Source organism: Stigmatopora argus, chromosome 7 (assembly GCF_051989625.1).
Source record: "Stigmatopora argus isolate UIUO_Sarg chromosome 7, RoL_Sarg_1.0, whole genome shotgun sequence".
Lineage (NCBI taxonomy): Eukaryota > Metazoa > Chordata > Actinopteri > Syngnathiformes > Syngnathidae > Stigmatopora > Stigmatopora argus.
Genome location: NC_135393.1, coordinates 2,777,068 through 2,802,408, shown reverse-complemented (window position 1 = coordinate 2,802,408; position 25,341 = coordinate 2,777,068). Strand labels below are relative to the sequence as shown.

The 25,341-nt window shown below is 41.4% G+C and overlaps 1 protein-coding gene across 1 annotated transcript in view; it reads right to left on the bottom strand.

The window, feature by feature from the left end:
* Nucleotides 1-21,462: 21,462 nt before the first annotated feature.
* cxcl12b (chemokine (C-X-C motif) ligand 12b (stromal cell-derived factor 1)) overlaps nt 21,463-25,341 on the bottom strand; it is a 23,902-nt gene continuing 20,023 nt past the window's right edge. Inside the window, exon 4 of the mRNA XM_077605387.1 lies at nt 21,463-23,749. Coding sequence (XP_077461513.1) covers nt 23,704-23,749 — 46 coding nt within the window. The 3' untranslated portion in view covers nt 21,463-23,703. The remainder of the gene's footprint in view (nt 23,750-25,341) is intronic.

The window sequence follows — 25,341 nt, the reverse complement described above, 5'->3', positions numbered from 1 at the left end:
GGTGTTGGGACATGACAATAATAGTATAACATGCTGGATGGGACCGGGCGAGGCAAGTTTGTCTATACACACACGAGAACAGGACGTTGAAAAACATGTGCACACGCCAATAATATGCAATTCATTGATAATTTTGATATTAGATATTTAAATATTAATGCTCTGACATTGTCAATGCAATGACAAACTGGATCTCTCTCATGATTATAATTTTGAGAGCGAGAGATTACCTGGTTGATCGCTTTCAACAGTAAACTCTCTCTCTCTCTCATGATTAAAATTTTTAGAGCGAGCGAATCCGGCGATGAATTGTCCGTCGACGAAATGTCCGGCGACGAATCCGGCGACAAAATGTCTGTTCGACGAACTGTTCGGCGACCAAACGTCCGTTTAACGAAACGTCCGGGGACGAAGTGTCCGTCGACCAAGTGTCCGTCGACGGAATGTCCTGGTACCAATGCTTAAAATGAACATGAAACGAGAAGCCTGAGCTGCCACATCTTTGTTCACATATTGTTACAATCTGTAGGAATGTTGTAACATACAACAATAAGAAAACTGAGCTTGAGGTGGCTTGAAACATGTTTTAGGGGTGCGGAAGGAAGTTATTGTACTGGAGGAAAACCACAGCGACAATATCAGTGCACATTTAGAGCAAAGAAGAGATCTGAATGCAACATCTATGCATGTATCTCCAACATCTCTAGTCTGGCCTCAGGTAAACAACATCTGAGATACAATCCTGTCAAAAATATTCAAAACAAACAATCAAGACTCTCACAACTATTGAAATTTCAGAAAAAATCATTTATGGAATGTTGCCATCAAGTCTGTCACAGGACCCAGCAGTGGCCGTATGCCTTAAGAGAAAAGTAGTACGTAGACATATTCTTAGTTTTTTTCATGAAACACGAAAAACTGAAGATTGTTGTGTAAAGGTTTAACTCAGTTTGACCTAGAAAAGGAGAGACAGTCCTTAACCCTAATACCCCATAGGATCTACTCAATGGTAAATATCTCTTACATTTACATTTTATTTCTTTACATTTTACATCAAGCGGCAGCCGGCAGCTCAGTCCGGTCTTGCTCGTTTTGTGTTTTTGCTGATTTTCTCTTTTTTAAGTATTTTTAGTATTTCTTAATGCTTTTCCATATACCGTATTTTCACGACTATATGGCGCATCGTATTTTTAGCAGCAGTGTCAGTAACGAGTGCTATTTCTGTATTTCAAACACACAAAGGACGCACCGTTTTTTAGACGCATATATGTTATACAGTGGTACCTCGTCATACGACCGTTCGTCATACGGAATGCTCGTCTTACGGGGGAAATTTCGATCGAATAATTCGCCCGTGATGCGGTCAAAATTTCATGATGCGACCAAGCCAGGTTGCCATGGCATTTTTTTTGGCATATCTTTCGTGTATAACAATATTTACGAGCACCGGACGAGCTATTCAGACCAGGAAACGCACAACGCGCATGCGCGGGGAAAAGAGGGCTTTCTGGGTAATGAAGTATACTCGTGCTCGCAAAAGCATCCCCGGTAGCAACTCTATCATAGGCGCCGTTCGAGGGGGTGCGAACACAGATGCTACAAGCTAAAAGGGAGCCGCTAGCCAGCGCCCCCGAAGCTCCCATGAGCAGCGGTGCGATCGCTGATAAGACTGCTGCTCGTTGGCAAGTGGTCGTGCGTTCTCCGATTGTGAGGACATTTGTGTGCATCATTTTCGGAATATTTTGAAGGGAATAGTACGACAGCAAACAGCCCATCGATAGCGAACGTGAGGGTGGAGTGTTTGTTCTGTTTACGAGTGCGTCGTGTGGAAAACAAACCGAAGCCCCCCGCCCCTTTTGTGCGTCTCTCTCTCCCCTCGGCGAAATCCGCCCAATTTTAGTTAGATTAAACACTTTATTTCTATTAAACCACTCGTTATTTATTACTTTGTCAATATATGGCGAATTATAAGAAATAACACATTTTTTTCGATCCAATATCCTGTTTTTGGTGTTTTTTTCAGAGAGTTGGAACAAATTAATTTGTTTCCCATTCATTTCAATGGGAAACTTTACCTCGAGTTACGAGAATCTTGTCATACGAGCTCAGTCCCGGAACGGATTAAGCTCGTATCTCGAGGTACCACTGTATATTATATATGAATATCTAACCGCAATAGCGCTGGCTACCGGAAGCAGCCCCAGACTCTTTTTCCGGTTTCCGGTGCGCAGTGACTGCTGGGATATATAGTCCTTGTACGCTACACCCACACGCTAAAAACACGTTTTTAAAAAGGCAACAGAAGCAAAACTGAGTTCGGTTGTACTTTATTTAGCCATTTTACAACTTACTCACGTCATCATCACCCAAAAATCCATCAAAGTCCTCATTTTCTGTGTCTGAATTGAACAATTGTCCAAATTAGTCATCGAAAACGCTGAGTTTTATACGTTCATCCAGGCGGCCATAATCCATTCGCCAATAGTAGGTAGCTGGTAACTAGTGTAACTTTTCCAACGGCAAGCTGTATTGATGTCGATGTATACAGGCCACAATCCATTCGTAAATAGTAGCTAGCTGGTAGCTAGCGTAACTTTTCCAACGGCAAGCTGTATTGATGTCGATGTATACAGGCCACAATCCATTGGGTGCATTGACAAAAGAACTACTACATATCCCAGCAGTCACTGCGCAGTACTTTGTCTATGGGAAAATAGTAGAGTCGGTGTACCCTATCAACTGATTCATTTTATTTTATCGTGATAACAATTTTAGTATTGGTCCATATATAAAGCGCACTGGATTATTAGGCGCCCTGTCTATTTTGGGGAAAATTTAAGACTTTTATGTGCGCCTTATAGTCGTGAAAATACGGTACTTTGCTTTGTGCCATATACTTTGCTTTTTGCTTTGTTGTTTTTGCGACCTTTGCAACTCGACTCCACCCGTCGCGTGGCTTGGTTTCTTTGCGCTAGTCCTAGATGTCTTTGGAGCCGTTCAGCCGTGCCTCCGCTGTCATGGACACAGGATCAGCTGGGAACAGTGGACGATAGTGCCGGGAGAAGAGGCGACGCTCCAGACCGAGCATTCCAACATTGTTATGGGAGCGTGAGATCTCTCCCGGTCAGATGGAGGAGTTGTCGGTGTGTGTCGAGTTGTGTGCTTCTGGGTCCCACTCTGCTCCGCAACTGAGGCGAGCATAACAAATAGACTACTTATCAGATGCTCCACTTCCTTCTGTGTGTTTAATTTACAAACTTCACCACTCGGTCGAACGGGAAAAAAATAGAGGCTTATATCGGCGGTGTTCGTGTTGTTCCAATTTCCTAGACAACACTTAGTATTCTTTTTCCGATAAAACGATTGAATTTCTTGAAAAAAACTTAATTTCTGCCCACCACAGTAATGAAACTAAAAGGAAGAGAATGTAATGCGCAAAGACACCGTGTGGCAGTGCCGTCACTTGGTAACAAATGTTTTCTGGCCAACAGCAAAAGGGGAATAAAACTATTTTTTTCCCACTTAGCAAATTGCAATACATCAAATTCAGTAAAGTAACAGAAACAAAGAAATCCGACTAATCAAGCACATTTCACCAGAAAAAAAGCCCTCTGATAAAACACCCTTTGATCTATTTGGTCAAAAATATTTCTTTGCGAAAATGATGGGCGGCCCGGCAGCTTGAGGGGTTAGCGCTGGCCTCACTGCTCTGGGGTTCCTGGGTTCAAATCCAGGTCGGTCCACCTGTGTGGAGTTTGCATGTTCTCCCCGGGCCTGCGTGGAATTTCTCTGGGTACTCCGGTTTCCTGCCACATTCCAAAGACATGCATGGTAGGCTGATTGGACACTCTAAATTGCCCCTAGGTATGAGTGTGAGAGTGAATGGATGTCCGTCTCCTTGTGCCCTGCAATCGGCTGGCCACCGATTCAGGGTGTCCCCCACCTCAGGCCTGGAGTCAACTGGGATAGGCTCCAGCACCCCGTGACCCTAGTGAGGATAAGGTGGTTCAGAAAATGAATTGATTTGAATGAGATTTGAAGCTTTCACCACATAGTGCACAAATAACAAACAGACAAATAAATAAAAAATAAATAAATAAGTAGTCCAAGTGAGGTCATCCGAGTGGAGCGGGCTTGTTCCGTTTGAAGTCCAGGATGAGTTACATGGTTTTGGAGACGTTCAGCACCAAGTTGTTGAGAGCTCATCACTCGCTGAGTCTATGAACTCAACAACAAACAAACAACTCATAGATAATCAATATATAGTAACGATGAATAAATAATCACTAAATAGTAATAGATATATAAGTGGTCAACATAATAAATAAATAGTATAAGTAGGAGGATGCTATCACCATTGCTCTACATACAGCATTGAGCCACCTGGAACACCATGGGAATTACGTGAGGATGCTTTTCATTGACTATAGCTCAGCCTTCAACACCATGAAACCGGACATTCTGACTGACAAACTCTCCCACCTCGGACTATCCTCCTCCATCTGCTGTTGGATAAAGAACTTCCTAACCAACCGACCACAAACTGCTAGACTTGGTTCCCACCTTTCTTCCTCCATTACACTGAGCACTGGCTCCCCTCAAGGCTGTGTACTGAGTCCTCTTCTGTACTCCCTGTACACTTATGACTGTACACCAACCCACCAGTCCAACTACATCATCAAATTTGCTGATGACACCACTGTGGTCGGACTCATCTCAGAAGGGGATGAGGCGGCCTATAGAGACGAGGTCAACAAACTGTCTTCGTGGTGCTCGATGAACAACCTCACACTGAACAACACAAAAACTAAAGAAATAATCCTGGAATTCCGCAAACAGAGCACAGATCTGGCCCCACTCCGCATAAATGGAGTTCGTGTAGACAGGGTCCAGTCCTTTAAATTCCTGGGGGTCCACGCCACGGACAAGCTCTCCTGGTCCACAAACACCACGGCAGTAGTGAAGAAGGCCCAGAAACGTCTCCATTTCCTGAGGGTACTCAGGAGGAACAACTTGGACACTAAGCTTCTGGTAACCTTCTATAAAGCCACTGTGGAGAGCATCCTGGCATACGGCATCACAGTGTGGTACGCTGGAAGCACGGCAGCAGACAAAAAGGCCATGCAGAGAGTGATCAACACTGCCCAGAGGATCGTCGGCTGCTCTCTGCCCTCACTGGAAGATATTGGCAGCCCTCGGTACCTCAGCAGAGCCGGGAGCATTGTTGGGGACCCGGACCACCCTGGTCACGACCTGTTCAGGCTGCTTCCCTCTGGCAGGCGCTACTGGTCTCACAAAGCACGGACAAAGAGGCTTAAGGACAGATTCTTTCCCACAGCCATCAGGACTCTGAATTGCAGTAGGACGACACACAATCCCCTCTGTGTAACAACTTCGGGGTGAGGAAACATGAAGGACGTTGGGCGGCGATCTGCCTCCTGCTGGCTGACTGAAGGTAAGTAGGCAGACAGTGGGAGGTAAGTGATCCATTTTATTCTTTGTTGGCATCGGTGAGGCAAACCTTTTCGCAGTCGCCGGGAGTTGGTTGCGCTCGGGAGGTGATGCGATGTATCCATCACGGCAAAATGCCAGCAAGTCTGAAACTATCACTTGGTTGGGCTCTTGCCTGAGAAAAGCGCACTTTGTGGAGAAGCACTTTCAATTTCGTCATACGCAGCTGGGAATGATGACAATTAGGCTTTTGTCTAGTCAATGATGATGACAAGCCCAAGTCTGATTTTTTTATATTTATTATTTATTTAGTTGTAAGAAGTCTTGATTAGGTACTAGGTGCAGAATGAGTCAAGTATGGTGACAGCTCTTGGGCAGAGACTGTCCTTGAGTCTGTTTGTCTTGACTGTTATGGCTCTGTAGCGCCTTCCAGAAGGAAGCAGGTTGAAGTGGTGGAAGCCGGGATGTGTATTGTCTTTTATAATGCTCTCTGCCCTTCTAAGGCACCGGGATTCGTAGAATCTTGGACAAGGTAGGTAGGGGGCAGTTGATGATCTTTTGGGCTGTGTTGATCACCCTCAGCAGTCTTTTCCTGTCGGCTTCTGTGCAGCTTGGATGCCACACTGACACCGCGTATGCCAGCATGCTCTCAATGGCAGAAAGGTAGAAGGTCACCAGCAGGTTGGTGTTCATTTGCTCCTTCCTGACTATTCTTAGGAAATGTGGTCTCTGCTGTGCCGTCTTGACAAGAGCTGGAGCTTCACGTGCTGGGGTCTGTTGACCAGAAAGTCCCTAATCCAGGACCATGTGGAAGGTGGGAGGTGCTGGTTGGCCAATTTGGGGATAAGAATGTCTGGTCTTACGGTGTTAGAGGCTGAGCCGTAGTCGATGTAAAGCATTCTGACATAGCTCCCTCTTTTCTGAAGGTAGCTCAGTGCAGCGCGGAGGGCATTGGTTATTGCATCTTCGGTGGATCTGTTTGGACGATATGCAAACTGATGCGGGTCGTGGATGAGGGGAAGACAGGATTTAATGTGTTTCAGTACCAATTTTTCCAAATACTTAGTGATGATTGGTGTGACAGCTACTGGGCGGTAGTCACCCAGATTGTTAGCGGCCGATTTCAGACAGGCTTGTTCTAGTGAAAGTTTGAAAATGTCTGTGAAGACTGGTGCTAGTTCGTCTTAAGTACTTTGCCTGGTATTCCATCTGGTCCTGTGGCCTTCCTGGGGTTGACTGCACGGAGCACACGTCTTACAGCCACTACCTCCACAAGGAATGGAGTGGAGTTTCTTCACGAGATTGTTGTGGGATGTACTGGGTGTGACTGGGTGGTGGGCTTGGGACTTAAAGCGGGCAAAAAAAATGTTTAGGTCCTCTGCCAGTGCCGCATCTGAATCCGCAGGAGTGGCCGCTTGGCCCTTGAGCCTTGAGGTGAGGGTCCGTATACTCTGCCACATCGTTCGGGGTCATCGAGTTGCGCTTCTATCCCCCCTTGTAGTCTGCTTTGGCAGCTTTAATGCCTCTCTTCAGGTTGGCGCGGGCTGCGCTGTAGAGTGCCCTGTCATCGGATCTGAAGGCTGCATCTCGGGCCCGGAGGAGTGATCGCACCTGGTTGGTAATCCACGGATTACCGATTGGGTAAACCTAGATGGTCTTCTCCACAGTGACCGTAGCCATGCAGCACTTGATGTAAGACAGTACTGTGTCTGAGAAGGTTCCCAGGTTCTCATGGTGGAAAGTTTCCCACTGCGTCTGTTCAAAGCAGTCTATGGCGAGGGCGTCGTCAGGCCATGTGATAATGGTTCGCCTTTGTGGCTTTGATTGTCGGCTAAATGGAGTGTAAACTGGGGCCAAGAACAAAGAAGCGTGATCCGACTGTCCCAGGTTTGTGCGTGGTATGGCTCCGTATGCACCTTTAATGTTCGAGTAAACATGATCTAGAGATTTATCCTTTCTTGTTGGACATTTCATGTGTTACTAACTCATGATAACAGTTTTGAGATTTGCGGGATTCAAATCTCTTGCAATTGTGTGCGGCACTTGGGTAGGCGTTCTGGTGATTGTTCATTGTGTCCATTAGTAGGGAGCAATGTTCCCTCTAATTTTTTGTTTGTCTGGGCAGAAAGACAACCTCCCTGAGCACACTGAGTACCAGTGTGAGCAACATCATCATTGCTCCCTATTGGCACACACCAGTATCACACCTGCCACAAGCAGGTGCATGTCTACTACACATAAATGATTTAGTAATTATAAAATGTAATGATAATATCTATGAATGGGGGGCCCGGCGGATGAGTGGTTCGCGCGTCGGCCTCACAGCTCTGGGGTCCTGGGTTCAAATCCAGGTCGGTCCACCTGTGTTGAATTTGCATATTCTCCCTGGGCCTGTGTGGGTTTTCTCTGAATACTCCGTTTTCCTCCCACATCCCAAAAAGATGCATTGTAGGCATCATGATTGGACACTCTAAAATTGCCCCTAGATATGGGTCTGAGTGTGCATCTCCTTGTGCCCTGCGATCGGCTGGCCGGTACTCGGACGATTCGCCGAAAGACGTTTGGCCGACGGACGTTTGGTCGACGGACGTTTGGCCGACAGTCCGGTTACGGGCTGGCCACCGATACAGGGTGTCCCCCGCCCCTGGCCCAAAGTCAGCAGGGATAGGCTCCAGCACACCCCGCGAGTGATAAAGTGGATAAAGCGGTTAAGAAAATGAATGAAAAAATATCTATAAATAAAACATCTTCATAAATTTCATTAGAATATGCACAAATCCGACTTAAATTTTACCTTATTTTACACATCTGTCCTTCTCACTTCTCATTCTCGTTCAAATGACTTTTCTGCTGAACGTGTCACTTGAGATAGTCAAGTTTCCATTTATATGCAATATTTTTCCATGATATTGCTTTGATTTATTTAATAAGGGATAGCACATAATAATGAACATATTTATAATCATGTTAATGTGTAATATGTAAGATTGTAGCCGAGGGCTAATTTCCATTTACTATAGTCCATTGTGTAGGTTGAAGACAAACAATCACACATACTAGACACACACGCACGCACACACGCACACAACCACACACACAGCAGATTTAGACAGTTCTCACCCGATTTCACCGCTTGATCTTCTATTTGCACAGTAAAGTAAAAAGGAATGTATTAAGAAATATTAAAATGTAATTAAAAAAAGATAGAAGGGCTGTAAAACTCGAAAAACAAGAGTGGACAGAGCTACTGCCACTGGCTGCCGCGTGAATGGCGCCATCATGGGGGAAAAATAAAATAAAAATTGGATTTTATTTTGTGCGCTCCATATGATTTGCTGTGCGCGGAGAAGACGAGAGTAGTGCACAATTGCCTTCTTTTTTGCCGACCAGACCCAATAACAAACCACGGGGCCGCCTCTAGTTTCGTGTTCTCCTCTGGTAGGTTATGTTCCCGGTGAAAGTTGCTAGAAACCTTATTTCGCTGCTGGCAACCAATGTTTAATAAGTCTAGAGTCTAGACGGTTATAGATGAATTTAAAGTCCGGTTTTGACGAACAACTTGCAACACACAAAACACATGAAAAGAGTGCACAAGTAGAGATAGCCTCTGACAGCTGCTCGCGCAGGTGCCGTCATCTTGAAAAAAAAGAATGAATGAAAAAAACAAATATTATATTTAGATATCAATACATTATAATCTTTTCATATGCATTTAACAGTGATATTTAATAAATACACTTCTTGATAATTGTACTTCTGTACTATTTTCATATAGGCATGAAAACATGTAGAATGGTATGTAGTAGTAATAATGGGCTGATCCTACTTCGCGATTTTTCGATAATCGCGGCCATGTCTGGTTTACATTATCCGTGAAAAACGAGGGATTAGTGTACTCAGAAATTGACAAATTTGATAATTTTTTTTATTCAACTGACTTGTTGGCAATCTTAGCTTGATAAATGCACACAGATGTTTGGATGTTTGGACCATCGCAATCACTTAACTGGTAACTTCAACCTTGCAGGGCTCCAACTGTTCTAATTATTTTAAGTCAAAAAATTTGCCCACCCCTGGTATAGACAAACTTGCCTCTTTTATACTATTATTGTCCCAAATTAAACACTTTATCAATAAGATGCCATTGACGGCGGTAGACATCCAATTCATGTTGACTTCTGCGTTATATATCCACTTGATGGAGCTCTGATAACAGAAATAGCATCTGCACCTCACAGTCAACATGAATCGGACATCTACCGCCGTCAATGGCAGCCGATGGGTTAAATGAGTGCTGAGTACTCTGCACCTCACAGTCAACATGAATCGGACGTCTACCGCCGTCAATGGCAGCTAATTGACAATGTGTTTAATTTGGGACAATAATAGTAGAAAAGAGGCAAGTTTGTCTATACCAGGGGTGGGCAAACTTTTTGAATGGCAGCTTATTGATAATGTGTTTAATTTGGGACAAAAATAGTATAAAAGAGGCAAGTTTGTCTATACCAGGGGTGGGCAAACTTTTTTACTTGCGGGCCAGAAAGGATACTAAAATTTGACAGCATTTGGACACGAAATGTAATTTATCAAACCTGGGGATTGAAATATAAGAAAAAAGACACAATTGAAGGTGAAAAGTTATTTTCAAATTTACTTTCAACCTTAAGAACATATTATTATTCAACGAAAGAAAGCAGTCTTTAAATTGAGAGTGATGAGCGGTATTGCAGGGCAAAAGGAAATGAATGAGGTCATTGATTTTTACTATAATTTGGACAACGTCGGCGGGCCGGATTAAAAAGCTTAACGGGCCGTATATGGCCCGCGGGCCGTAGTTTGAAAAACATATACACACTCCAATACGAGCGAATCCGGCGACGTGTAACATGTACACACACGCCAATAATACGCAACTTATTGATAATTTTGATATTAGATATTTAGATATTAATGCTCTTACATTGTCAATGCAATTACAAACTCACTCTTTCACATGATTATAATTTTGAGAGCGAGAGATTACCTGGTTGATCGCTTTCAACAGTAAACTCTCTGTCTGTCTCTCTCTCTCTCTCTTTCTCTCTCTCTCATGATTATAATTTTGAGAGCGAGCGAACCCGGCGACAACGAAACGTCCGTTCGCTGAAATATCCGGCGGCGAATCCGTCGACCAAACATCCGTTCGACGAAACGTCCGTTCGACAAAACGTCCGTTCGACAAAACGTCTTTCGACGAAACGTCCGGGTAACGTTCAAGTTACGAGAATATCGACATACGAGCTCAGTCCCGGAACGAATTAAGCTCGTATATCAAGGTACCACTGTATTTCCTAGGATTAAAGCGAATGTATTTCCCTAAAATTACAGGATTATATGTTCATTGTTGGCTAAGACAATGCGTTAAAACTCATACGCTTGAAGAGGTCCTGTACTTTGTCAAATCGGCCTGCAACTCCTCCCATACTTGTATGACTTTGGCCCAGGCCTTTAGAGTTTGTGTTTAACATCACACCTACTGAATAAGACCATTAGAGACATTAAGACTTATGAAACACACACTTTGACCTTTTCCCCAGTGAGGTGAGTTCATGAACTGGAGTGGTTATGAGAAACCAGTGGCGGTCTGTGCATTTTGAGGTAGCGCCTTCTGCTATCGGAATCAATCCAACCCTCAAAAACTATTTTATGGCTATAAAGCCTCTACAGCAGCTACAGCTGCGACACATAAAAAAATAATCAATAACAACCTCATACAATTGAAATATTATTTAGGAATATAGCCATATTTTACTCACCAAAAATCCTTTTTAACTGTACACAATATCCATCCTCCTTTTTTTCCTCCTTCTTTTCTATCGCCATCGAAGCTAATGCTGAAAGTCGAGCCTGTCCTGTCATATTTCTGGCATACATTTTTATTCGATTTAGTGCTGAAAATGTTCGTTCCCGGTTGCGACAGGCTTGCTTGCTTTGGAGGTGTTCGGCCTTTCTTAATGATGTCCAGCTTTTTTTTCTTGAAAAGTCCGTCTTGAAAATGGCTTTGACAGTAAATTTGCAAACAAATCAATTTCTTCTCCTTCAGCCATTGCGGGTTGACAAAACCGCTGTTAAATCAACACAACAATATATTTACTTGTGCAGCTCGCTCCAGATACAGTTTGGTAGCTCTGGCTAGTTCACTCTATCACTAGCCAATCATAGTTGGTGAAAGCAATGACGTATCCCTACCCCTGCGAGAAGGAAATTACGTATCTCTATGCCTGCGAGAAGGCCTTGGTGTCACCAAATCGAATTCTGATTGGTTGAAGCAACAGTATTATCGACGCTTGTTTAATGCAGCAGAGCCTGCAGAACTGATTGTGAATGCCTTGAGGCAGAGTTCTGATCAACAAATTCTGGCAACAAATAATGGCTGAAATGTGATTGGTTAAATGCTTCAATATGAAAACACACATCTGGAAGCAGTGCAACCAGGGGGAAAGCAATGAAACGAATCTGACAGACAATTTGGAATTATTTAATAGGTTTTCATGGACAAAATATAATTAACATCAGTCTGTGATTCAGATATTTCTTAGGCCCGCAGAGAAGGCCTTGAAGGCCCTGACGGCACACCACTGTGAGAAACCATTAACATATTTTGGTGTTCGGGAGAAAAAGTTCAGTCATATATAATAGTTTAACCACATCAAATGGAAAATAAGGAAGGTTTGTGTTCTACCTCTGACCAAAGGCTTACAAATTGTGCAGAAGTCAAATGTCGACTGCTACTTACTTTTTTGTCTGAAATAACATATCATTCATTTACATTGGCTTTAATCCAGAGACTTCATTCAGTGTCCAATTCACTCCAGTGATCGACATTTTCAGTCAACTCTTTGTCTTTTTTTGTTTTGTTGGTTTTGTCAGTCAGAGGAAAGATGAAATGATTATTCATCACTCAGAATATTCTCACCTGCAGATGGTGACATGTTTTGCTTGGATGTTCTTCTCCTTAGTGAAACTTGAACTTTTGTTGTGGTTGAATTCACTTGAGAGAAATCTTTCCAGCTCTTTCATTGTTCCAATGTTAACAAAACATTTGTGCTTCGGTTTCAATTCTTGAAATATTAGACTGTTACAGTATTTCATGGCTTAATGTTAACATATAAAGCCATGCTGAATAAGATCATTTTCAAATTTTGCTTATATATATCTACACTCTTTCAGTGCAATTGATGACAATAGATGCCAAAAACCTTGCAGCTCCAGAGGCACATTTGGCTGTTTTCATCCTATTGCTCTAAATTTACATTTATTTATCATGATTTACTAACTAGGATGGTTGAGAGAGATGTTTATCACTGCCAATCGCAGTGAATGAGTTAAAGTAAATTATTAATTCCTGAAGTGTATGTTATGGACCCACAAAAAATTCCATCAGTAGTATGTATTTTTATTACCAGATATTTTCAGGATATCCCTCCCTATTAAGAGAAAGTGATCTGGAATTGCCACAAAATCATCAGGAAGCGACCCAAAATAAATCATTCATCTCATTTCATGTCATTTTCTCCACCGCTTTATCCTCATTAGGGTCACGGGGGTTCTGGAGCCAATCCCAGCTGTCCAGAGATGTGACTTGGAATAGTTTCAAAATCAATATGTAGTGATCAGACAATCAAATTGTGACCCAAATTGCTCCAAATATATTGAAAGATGACCCTGAAATGGCTCAATCTCAACAGGGTGAGAGCTTGAATTTTTTACTTAAATCAACAGGTAATGACATAGTAATGCAACAAAAACAATAAGAAGCAACCTAGAATTGCCCCAAAATGAACAGAAAGTGACTCGAAATCAACAGGGATTGATCTAGAAATGTCCCGAAGCAACAGTAAGTAACCCCAAATGAAGAAGAAATGTGTCAAAAATGTACCAAAGTTAAAAAGATATTACTCCTAAATACCCCCAAATCAACATTATTTTTTCATTATCCAGAATTTGCCTTTTGATGGTTATGTTACCATCTGTGACAATATTTGCCACTTCTCTGATGTATATATTTAATGTGAGGCTTACCTGGAATTAGCACAATTGTTTATGCGCTAGGCCCTAACACAAGACACTTTTTTTCAGCGGAACTGTTCTTATCACTAATAATTGCCTCCTGGCCTTGTCAGCATTTGCAGAAGAAATGGCTGGGAAGTAAACTCTCTGTTTAGTTAATAATAATAATAATAATAATAATCGGACATAGGCCCTGTCGTCATCATCAACAACAACAAGCCTACTTGTCATGCAGAAAGTGATTAACACTGCCCAGAGGATTGTCGGCTGCTCTCTGCCCTCACTGGAAGACATTGCCAGCCCTCGTTACCTCAGCAGAGCCAGGAACATCACAGGGGACCCTTACCACCCTGGTCACAATCTCTTCCAGCTGCTGCCCTCTGTCAGACGCTATAGGTCCCACAAAGCACGGACAAATAGGCTTAAGGACAGTTTTTTCCCCACATCCATCAGAACTCTAAATTTGCGGTAACATAACACACATTCCCTTCTGAGGTAATCTGAAAAGATGTTTGGGTGGTGATCTGCCTCCTACTAGCTGACTGAAGGTAAGTGAAAGACAGTGAGAGGTAAGTGACCTGTATCCATAACAGCAGAATGCCAAATTACAAGTCCGTAACTATCACTTATTTAGGTCTTTTGCCGAGTAAACGCATCTTATGGAGAAGCACCACTAATTTCGTCATACGCAGTTTCTGGGTGTGATGACATGCTTGTTAAATGGCAACAAGGCCACTGTGATAAGCAAGCAACAACAACTCTCCACCGAGGCTGGCAACACAGTGCAACGATTCATTAAACAGGCATCATTGCAACCCTTTTTTTCTATGTGGCTTCCTCTAAAATGAGGCGTGATGGATTTCAATGTTATCTTTTTTCCTTTGGCCTCATTCTTTGTGTTTTGCAGGATATACAAATTAAAAAGGATGGATTGTGATCTATTGTCTTGAGCTGAGACTCATCAGTAGATGATAAAGGATGATATTTATCTCATGGTTCTTCTTACTTTGTCTTTTTCTGTTTCCTTTGTTGCTTGTTCAAACACAAAATGTTTGGCTAGTAGTGTTCAGCTTTTGTAGGTGAGAGGACCACTAAATACTCGACCATGATGAACCACAGGGCATTTTAAATTCACACTGGAGCTGTGTAGGTGAATGTGTTCTTTGGGGTTTGGGGAAGGGGGACTGTCTTGTGGGGCACATGGTTTCTTTCATTCTTGCTTCTCACCATTTATGTTTCTGGCAGCTTTTTCATATATCCATGCTGCTCATATGTCCCAGTGAGAAACTGTTTGTTTACAACTACTGTAGATAGTTTGTATGTGTACCCTTGGAGATGGTTGTCAATGCGAGGTAACCATGGCTGTTGTGCATGTGGCGGGGTCACCACACAGTCAGGGGAATGTGGGATGGTAGGAGCGCTAAGTGTTCAATTCCCGTTGTTTGCTTTGATAGTTGGATTGTGTGTACGTTTTTTATGTCAAACGACTGTGGATGGCAATAAGCGGAATTACAACCCCAGAAAATTATGTCTGACATTTAAAGTGGTGCACATGGTAAAAATGCTATGCCAAAGTTTACATTTAATTCTGTTACACACAAAAATAAAAATACATTATTGACCAAGTACACGTTTTTATATCTTAGTTACAGATTTTTTTATTATTCCATCATTTAGTCATTTTAATTTTAATTAAGCATACAACACACCTGTGTCAAATTGGTGCAACCAGTTTTTAGGACAACTTCCATGATCAGCAAATCTTCGTATTGATCTATGCTTGCTTACCGCCGTGTGTGCCTGGCACCACTCCGATACCTCCTACTGTCGTATGGTTGTATACTGTGTTTATTTTGGTACGTTGCGTCCTAAGTTTATTCACCGACACGGTTGTGCTGCTTTTCTTATACCTTTTGATTCTCACCTTTTTGAGGTGGTCCCTTTGTTAAGTAAATACCATTAGAGCTGCCAACTTCTCCAGAATTTCCGGAGTTTACCCAGGGAAGTAAGGCAAACTCTGGGACTCCTGACAACCTCCCTAAACTCCGGAAATCCCCCAAAATTGTCACTTACATTTTTTTTAAGGAACCATTTTGGAAAAGTACCAAATTTCCAATTTAAATGCCTCGAAATTCACACCGTCGCTACGGCTTCCGCATCTTACTTCCACATTTGATTCAACTGCAATGTCAACCGAATGAATTCGGTAACACGAGTGCATTGTGAATCATCCGATTTACAAGTTCTGACAAAGTTTGTCTTGTGCGACCTAAGCCTGGCAATCGATTGCAGAGGTAGCCTCTAGGGCTTTAACATTTTCTTTTTCTTTTTATAAGCGATGTAAGTATTATCAAGGCTGACTAAAACACCAGTATTTTGTTTTGAAACTAATACTATCATTTCCGGCCGGGGTTGTTCTAAAGCAGGGGTCTCAAACCGGTCCCCAAAGGGCCGCAGTGGGTGCAGGTTTTCATTCCAACTCAACAAGAGGATACCTTTTGCAAGTGTAATCAGTTAATCAGTTGATTGCAGCCAGGTGCTACTTATTTTAGAAGACACCTGATTGGTTAACATGTCGGCACTGGATCGGTTGAAACAAAAACCAGGACCCACGGCGGCCCTCGGTGGAATCGGTTTGAGACACCTGTTCTAAAGGAAGTAGGAGTAAACAGCACTGGTAAGTCTTATTAATATGCCTGCTCGGGATAAGCACAAAATAGATGGCTATTTGGATGAAACTTCTAATAAGAAACCTTGACACTCACAGAAGTTTATTTGTTCGTACTCGACGAAATATCCCATGTTGAAGTCGTCTCCAAAAGGAACGACATTTGCACATTGTACAACATGCATGTGCGACTTCAGCGTTACACATGGTGGAATTCAGTGGCGGTCGATGCATTTTCTGGTAGCGCCTTCAACGTATCAATCCAACCCTCAAAAACTATTTTATGGCTATAAAACCGCTACTGCAGCTACAGCTGCGACACATAAAAATAATCAATAAATTAATGCACAAAATGGGGTAAAATCCACTTCCTAGCAGCATTTCATGATTAAATACAAATACTGGAGCTTTTCAGACATTAAAACAAGGCCAGGGGGGTGAGTTTCCTGGGAAAAGACAGCGATGAACGTCAATGGCGTACGGGCAAACATTGCCCGAAAATGGGGTAAAATCCAGCCGGAAACAACATTTATTGATTAAATACAAATACTGGAGCTTTTTAGACATCAGAACCGGGCCCGGAGTATCATTTCCCCGGTAAAAAGACAGCGATGAACGTCGATACGTCCATACGTGAAATGACAAAAAATGCACTAAAATTAGGTAAAATCCACTTCCTAGCATCATTTATTGATTGAATACAAATACTGGAGCTTTTGAGACATTACAACCAGGCCAGGGGAGTTATTTTTCCCGGGAAAAGACAGTGATGGACGTCAATGGCGAAACGCCAAAAATTAAACTGGGGTAAAATGGGGTAAAATCCACTTCCTAGCAGCATTTTGTGATTAAATACAAACACTGGATCTTAAATACAAACACTGGAGCTTTTCAGATATCAGAACCGGGCCCACAATTGAAATATTATTTAGGAATAAAGCCATATTACACTCACCAAAAATTCTTTTTAACTGTACACAATATCCATCCTCCTTTCTTTCTTCCTTCTTTCCTATCGCCATCGAAGCTAATGATGAAAGTTGAGCCTGTCCTGTCATATTTCCGGCATAGTCCGTTTTGAAAATGGCTTTAAATCAACACAACAATATATTTGATGGTGCAGCCAAGTTAGCACACTGAAAGTGGCGCGCACACACCATTTTCCCGGCTGTAACAGGGTTGCTAGCTTCGGAGTTGACCGCCCTTTCTTAATGATGTCCATTTTTTTCTAGAAAAGTCCATCTGGAAAATAGCTCTGTGAGAGAAATCTGCAACAGAATCCTTTTTTTTTGCCACTGTCGGCCATTGTGGGTGGAGTTTGCGATCTCTGGCTGCGGCCCGCCTACTAGCCAATCATAGTTGCTGAAAGCAATGACATATCCCAGCCAGCAAAATGCTAATGCGTATGAAAAAGCATTGTGGGGTTGCCAACTCGAAATCTGATTGGTTAAAAGCAACAGTCTAGTTTAATGCACCAGAGCCCGCAGAACTGATTGTGAAGGCTTTGAGGCAGATCTGATCTGGCAACAAATAATGGCTGAAATGTGATTGGTTAAATGCTTCAATATGAAAACACACACCTGGAAGCATCGCAACCAGGGGAAAAGCAATGAAAGGAAACTGACAGAACATTTTGAGTATTCATGGACAAGATATAATTATTAACATCAGTCTGTGATTCAGATATTTTTTTAGGCCAGCATAGAAGGCCTTGCAGGCCCTGATGGTCCACCACTGATAAAAATGTTTTTCCATTTTATTATCCTGTTTTTTGTATTTTTTTCACAGGGCTGGAACAAATTAATTTGTATTTAGTTCATTTCTATGGGAAACATTGATTTGAGATACAAGTAAATTGACATACGAGCTCAATCCCGGAACGCATTAAGCTTGTATCTCAAGGTACCACTTTATAGGCGCGAAAACATTGGTTGTTGTAATGGCGGTGATCCTACTTCGCAGTTTTTTGTTTATCGCCATGTCTGGTCTACATTAACCGATATTTTCGAGGGATTACTGTACAAACGCTCCCCTACTTACGAACATACGACTTACGAACAACGGTACATACGAACATGTCTGCAAATTGCGTTTATGTCGAAAAATGTTCGTAAGTTCGATTTTGTTGCGTAAGTGCGTGACGTATCGCCAGTGCGCAAAGAACCTTTTTCATTTTTATCATGAAATATCTCGTGCAGCCATTATTCAATATGGTTGGTGAAAAGCGAAATGCTTCTAGTGAGGGAGTTGCAAGGAAGAGGCAAGCCATTTCATTTGAAACGAGTGGCAATAATAACGAAGCTTGATGCGCGTAAGAGTGGTGAGCGTTGCACGGTCATACAACTTGAATCGTTCGACCGTCAGTACCATTTATAAACGGAAAGATCGAGCAGCAGGACCCAAATATTGAACGTTGCACAAAGTTTGCAAATCAATTGAATGATGCCATACAGTGCCACCGCATAATACATAAATATCTCTCTCTGTATACAGTACTGTACATATTCTCTCCATTTTATTAAATGTTTTTTTTCAGTACAAACCAATGCGTGTTACTTACACAAGCCTTAAACATACAAATGCACTTATATAAACCTTCAATATACTTATATAGGCTTTAAACATAAATTATAATACAAAATATAGCACTGAATCAACTTACAAACAAATTCAACTTATGAACAATCGCTCAGAACCTAACTCGTTCGTAAGTAGGGGAGCGTCTGTATTAGTTTACTTCACCTGTTACTGTCTATGCTTTATTATTTTCAACTGGTCAAAATATGTATGTTAAAACCAACTCTAGTGAGCCATCGGGACATACTTTATGACTCACAACTGATTTGTGAAGTTGTATCAACCTTTATTAAGAGAGTTTTAAGGAGCTAATATTGTGAGAAAATAAATATAATAAAATGTTCCCTCTTAAATGGAGTATGTCTGACTTTCTGATAAAAGCCATATTCACAATAAATCCTGTACATTTGTCCGCTACCTCCATCATACAGCTGTAACTGGGCCTCAGCTGAGTAAGCACAGCATAGAAATCCAATAATCACATCTGAATAGGCCCAAAAGGCTCCAAACATATGACCTTGACCTAAAAAAGAAGTTGGTCCAGTGTCCAATAAGTGTCTCGTGTTGCTCATATGACTGGCCACAGGTCAGAGAAGGGTGCAGCACCATGAAATGAATCTACTCAGCGAGGCTTGCCTAGATTAGAGCGGACACAATGGAGCTCCATGGCTTGTTTGCTGTTCCTCGGGAATAATGAACCAGCACAAATGAACACACCCAGGTGTTAAACTCCAGACAAGTTACAATAGGAATATGTAGACTGAACCCATATAATGCAATACTTTCCCCTCTTTTTCTTATAAGATGGACTCAAAGATCTTCTTTCCTACAAATGCTGTTCACAAATACTGTACAAATCTCTGTTTTTGACCATTTATCCTTGATAGAGATAATCCATCATGCCCCACAGGTGTGGCATATTATAAAATGCTTATTAGACATGTAGACTTCAAGGCCCATATTGATAAACAAGCAGTACTGTGAAGGATCCACAAAAGAACTCTCAAACATTCCATCATTGCCTAAGAAGGCTGAGCCAAGATGTTAACCCAGAAAGTCCTAATTTTGAGGCAGACGTTACTAAACACAGTTTAAAAAGACCACTTAAATCAAATAAATACACATATTTTTAGTTGCACTCCAGTTTCTCAAAATCTGAGAATTTCAGTTTTTGTCAACTGTTTTTGTTTTTCAGTTTTTGGATTGAATTACCAAAATAAATTAACCTTCCCCACATTTTATTATTATTTCTTAAATGAATATAATTTCTAAACAATAAAATCTGGCTTTAGTAGTTATATCAACAAAAGCTCAAAATAGCTGTCCTTATTCAAGTTAATATATGTCTGCTAGATGGTCAGAGAAAAAGTTCAATGCCTTGCTCAAATCTGACTTGGGACCAGTGACATGCAAAGAGGTGAGTGGCTTGTGAGGCCCTAACTCATAGCTACACAACAAAAAAAAGTTTTTTTCATGTCTTCTGGATTCAATAATTTTATTTTAAATATACTAAAACGCTGAAAAATGGCAAACGGTTATTGCACAAGGAACTTTCTTTGGACACTGTCACTGTGATATTTTCAGTTTTTCTTCTGCCAGGTTGGGTCCCATCTGAACATGTTGATGATGTTCTATAGTGTACATTTACTTATATGTTTTATTGCATTTTTTTTTGTAAAGCAAGGAAGATTCAACAGATGTAATTCCACGTGACTTTATTAAAAAGGGAGTATGATATCCAAAAAATGTGGATTCACGTACAAAAGACAACTGCCAATATAGAAAAGGTCCAAAAAATGTGTAATAATCAGATTAGTACATAAATGTTAGTTAGTTCACATTTCATTTTCTTTCCGGCCGAAAGTAAAAACATGATTCCCTTTGCACAGTAAGAAATGAATGCGTAACCAAATATAGCCACAGTGTCATTACAAACAAGCATTGTGATAAAATGATATAAAGTATAAATCACACTTTCTAAATCAATAAATTTGCATTAATTTCTATTTAGGGCTGTTAGAGTAAATCGTAATGTCAATGTATTGCTCATACGGTGCAATGTTCATTCTTCATTGATCTACAGTAAATAATGTATTCATTTCTTATTAACCAGCATTGTGGTGAAGAACTATTATCAAAATGTCAGCCGTTCATATTTATAATGGTTATTGTAGTTCTCACTGCCACTTAATTCGATTATGTAACTTGTTAGCTAGCAGCCTGCCTATTGTCAAACACAACAAATAAACTTAACAAAAGACCTCAATCACCCCTCAAATACATTTGTTTAAAAAAAGTGTATATAGTTAGCATAGAAAGAAAAAGTCTATGGGGTGCACTGAGTGTCCTAATAGGAAGCACATGGTATTTGCTTGTATCACAAGCTGAAGTTTCTGTTCTGCTTTGCCTCACAGTCGTTCTTGACACTAAATATAAATACAAGTATTTTACAAGCTAATCAAGTGTTTGGTGTGGTTGGAGTGAACTTAAGTTTTCAATTACTACACAATATTATTATCTTTAATTCTCTATGTGTTGGATGGATTAAACAAGACGGACAACAAAATTTTCACATGGGAAACGACCACAGAAGCAGAGAGAACAGAAACAATTAGGTCAGAATTTAATGAGCTTAGCTATCCTTTAACGTTGTAAAAAAAAAAAAATATATATATATATATATATATATATATATATATATTCTACTGCAACTGGAATATGTTTGCGACTGTTTTGTAATAAATGCTTAAAATTTTCATTAATAAATGTAAACCATTCTTTTAGGGTTTGTGACATTTGAACCTTCATTTAATATTTTTTCCTATATTGTATGTTGGGGCATCCCTGTGGACGAGTCGTTAGGGCGTCATTTTGAGATTGAGGATTCAATCCCAGATGGGTTCTGACTTTCTGGGCTTGCCTGGGTTTTCTCCAGGTACTCCTGTTTCCTGTTTCCAGAACATGCATGGCAGGCTGGTTGAACACTCTAAATTGCCCCGAGGTAGAAGTGTGAGCGTGAATAGTTATCCATTTCCTTGTGCCCTGCGATTGGCTGACCACAGATTCAGGGTGTTCCCCGCCTGGTTCTCAAAGTTGGCTGGGATAGGCTGCAGCATCTCCCGTGATCGTTGTGAAAATAAATGGTAGGGAAAATAAATGAATGAATTCTATGTGCGATGTTCAGAAAGCTTTCAATGAGGTAATACACAATATGGAAATAGAAACTGTAACATTAATACACATATGACAATAAAGGGGTCAAGCACAAGTATTTCCATTCAAATTAAACATCATCACCACGTTCTGTTTACCATTCCCTTTTAGACCTTAATTAACTGTTCGATATACTATGGTACCTTCCCAGAATCTCTCATTTGATTATTTGCTGTCAACCCTCTTTAACTGCTAATTCAATTTCTGCTGTCATCTAAAAACAATCAAAACTTAACCTTGATTTGCAACTCACAATTCTTAATTGAGTTTACATCTTGTTGCCTCTTGCACTCAATAAATATTTGGTCTCTACTGTGTAGTGATATGTTCACTCAGTAAAAGCTGCTTACACATACATCCCACATACACCCCAAAAAAAATTCATCACTTTTCTCAGAACTGGGGGACACTACCCGGAAGTTCAATTATCATTTCTGCATTACATTTTGATGGGTGCTTATAGTTTTGCATGAATTAACAGAATAAACCACTCAAATAAGAATGGCTGAGACCTTTACAAAGAATATGTCTCACCCTATCATTGGTTGTTGATTAGTTTAACAATGTCAATTTGATATGTTTAAGCCAAGAATACACCTGACTAGACATTCCAGACCAGGGGTAGGGAACCTATGGCTCGGGAGCCATATGTGGCTCTTTAGATAGGTGCATATGGCTCTCCGCTAACCTGTGAGGTAAAATATGGAACCCCCTGGTGAGAGAGCTGAGTCCCGAACACACTAATAGGAATGTCACGTCAGCACTGTGGCATTTTAATCGTATTTTTTCCCCATTAGACTCCTGGAGGCATACTCATTGATTAGCAACAGCTTGAACATGTCAAAAGAATTCACTTTTTCTACATTAAACATGTTGAAATTACTAAAAAATGAACACATTTTCATGTACTTTTTCTTTTATACTCAGAGTATGACTCTCAAGGAAAAATATTTAAAAATATGAAATTTGTGCAAATTCTATGTAAAATATGTGTCTACTTACTTAATTCTAAGTTTTAAAACCACTTCTGTAACCAATTAGATTCATAAATTGAGGTACCACTGTGGCGGCCTGGTACTCCGGTTTCCTCCCACATTCCAAAAACATGCATTGTATGCTGGTTGGACACTCTAAATTGCCCCTATTTATGAGTATGAGCGTGAATGGTTGTCTCTCTCCTCGTGGACACCGATTTAGGGTGTCCCCCGCCTCCTGCCTGTTAGGCTCCAGCACCCCCCAACAACCCTTGTGAGGATAAAGCGGTTCAGAAAATAAATGAGGTACCACTGTATTAACATACAATGATAAGAAACAGGCATGAGTGGAAAGTTTGTTCAACTGTTTTTTTTTCCAATATTTTTTTCAAAAGGTATGGTAAACAGTAGCGGACTGCAATGTTCGAATATGCATGCCAATTTTAGTTATACTCATTAAAATTCTAATTCAACAGAATTTCCCCCCAGTGTTTAATTTTAGCTGATCAGCCAGAACTCACTCACTTGTGTACATCATCCAAACCAGGCTTTAATTGCACTTGGTGCTACTGTGGAGGGAATATGTGGGGGCTGAGCGGGCTCCGTGGGTGTCCGGAGAGGCCTTTGGTGGGTCGCACAGATTGGCAGTGAAGTGCTTTTTGTGCCAGCAGTCCAGAGAAGTAAATACAGCGTGTTTACATACATCCATAGCAGTGGGAAAGAGGTACACAGGTTGAATCTGAGGGTGTCGGACCAAATGGAAGACATGCCTCAAGCTAGATTTTTGTTGTTGTTACGTCTTCTTGACTTCTTCACCCTGTGAAAGAAAAATGTTGAAGTAATTTTGTCATATCGTGGGGACACATTGGTGCATGCTAACAACTCTCAGATACATGAAATAATGCTGAAGCCATTTTATTTCAATCATCATCAGACTAATTCTATTTTTTTGTGTCTTTATAAAACATTTAAACAAATAATAATTTAATGAAAATAATTAAAAATATTACATTTAAATTAACCAAATAATTTGCTATCCAGACCGCTTTATCCTCACAAGGGTTGCAGGGGTGCTGGAGCCTATCCTAGCTGACTTTTAGACCAGAGGGGTACACCCTGAATTGGGAGTACTCAGATAAAACCCACGCAGGCCCGGGGAGAATATCCAAACTCCACAGAGGTGGACCAACCTGGATTTGAACCCAGGACACCAGAGCTGCGAGGCCGACATGCTAACCACTCATCCACCAAACTGTCAAGACTTGGAGGAAACCCATGCAGGCCTGGGGAGAACATGCAAACTCCACACAGGTGGACGTGACCTGGATTTGAATCCAGGACCCCAGAGCTGTGAGGCCAATGCGCTAACCACTTGCTCCACCGGGCCAACCCATCGCAACTCCTTTTTTTTCAATATTTAAAATGTAACAAAATAAAGATGCAGCCCGGTGACAAGTGGTTTGTGTGGATTTTCTCCAGGTACTCCGGTTTCCTCCCACAACACAAAACATGCATGTAGGCTGGGTGAACACTCTAAATTGCTCCTAGGTGTGAGTGTGCGCGTGAATGGTTGTCTGTCTTGTCGTGCCCTACAATTAGCTGGCCTACCAATTCAGGCTCCGCCTGGTGCCCGAAGTCAGCTGGGATAAGCTTCAGCACCCCCGCGACCTTAGTGTGGATAAGCGGATAAGAAAAGTAATTCATGAAAAAAATGAAAGGGATAACATTTACTTTTTAATTTTCATGAACTCTCTAAGGAAAAAGTACATTTTAGAAATAAAGACAAAATAAAAGGTTGCCTGTTTTTGTTCCCTTTTTTTCATTCATTCATATTCATCTTCCATACCACGCATCCTCAAAAATGTTGCGGGCAATGTTCCCTCTAATTTTTCATGTCTCGGCATACAGACAACCTACCTGAGCACACTGAGGCCCAGTGTGAGCAACATCACAATTGCTAGCTATGGGTAAACACCAGTACCACACCTGCCATAAGCAGGTTCATGTCTACATACCTGTCAACGTATACGTTTTTCCCGTATTTTATACGTATTTTGATCATTTCAAATTATCTACACTGTATGTACAACTTTTGGATTTATTTAAAGTATGTTTTTTGTGAAAACCGATCTCGTTTTACCCATTTCGGCTCTATTCTGGATTGTCTCGGTCACTGGTAGCAGACGAAAACGTCATCATCGACTGCTAATATTGTCATGCTTTAAGCATGAAATGGGCATGCAAATTCCCCTTTCACACTGCTGCCCTTTTCACGGTGCTCGGATGATTCGCCTAAAGACGTTTCGCCGATGGACGTTTGACAGACGGACAGGTCACCGAATGGACGTTCCACCGAACGGTCAATCGGCCGAACGGAGCTTCGGCCGAGCCGAGGTTTCGCCGGCGCGC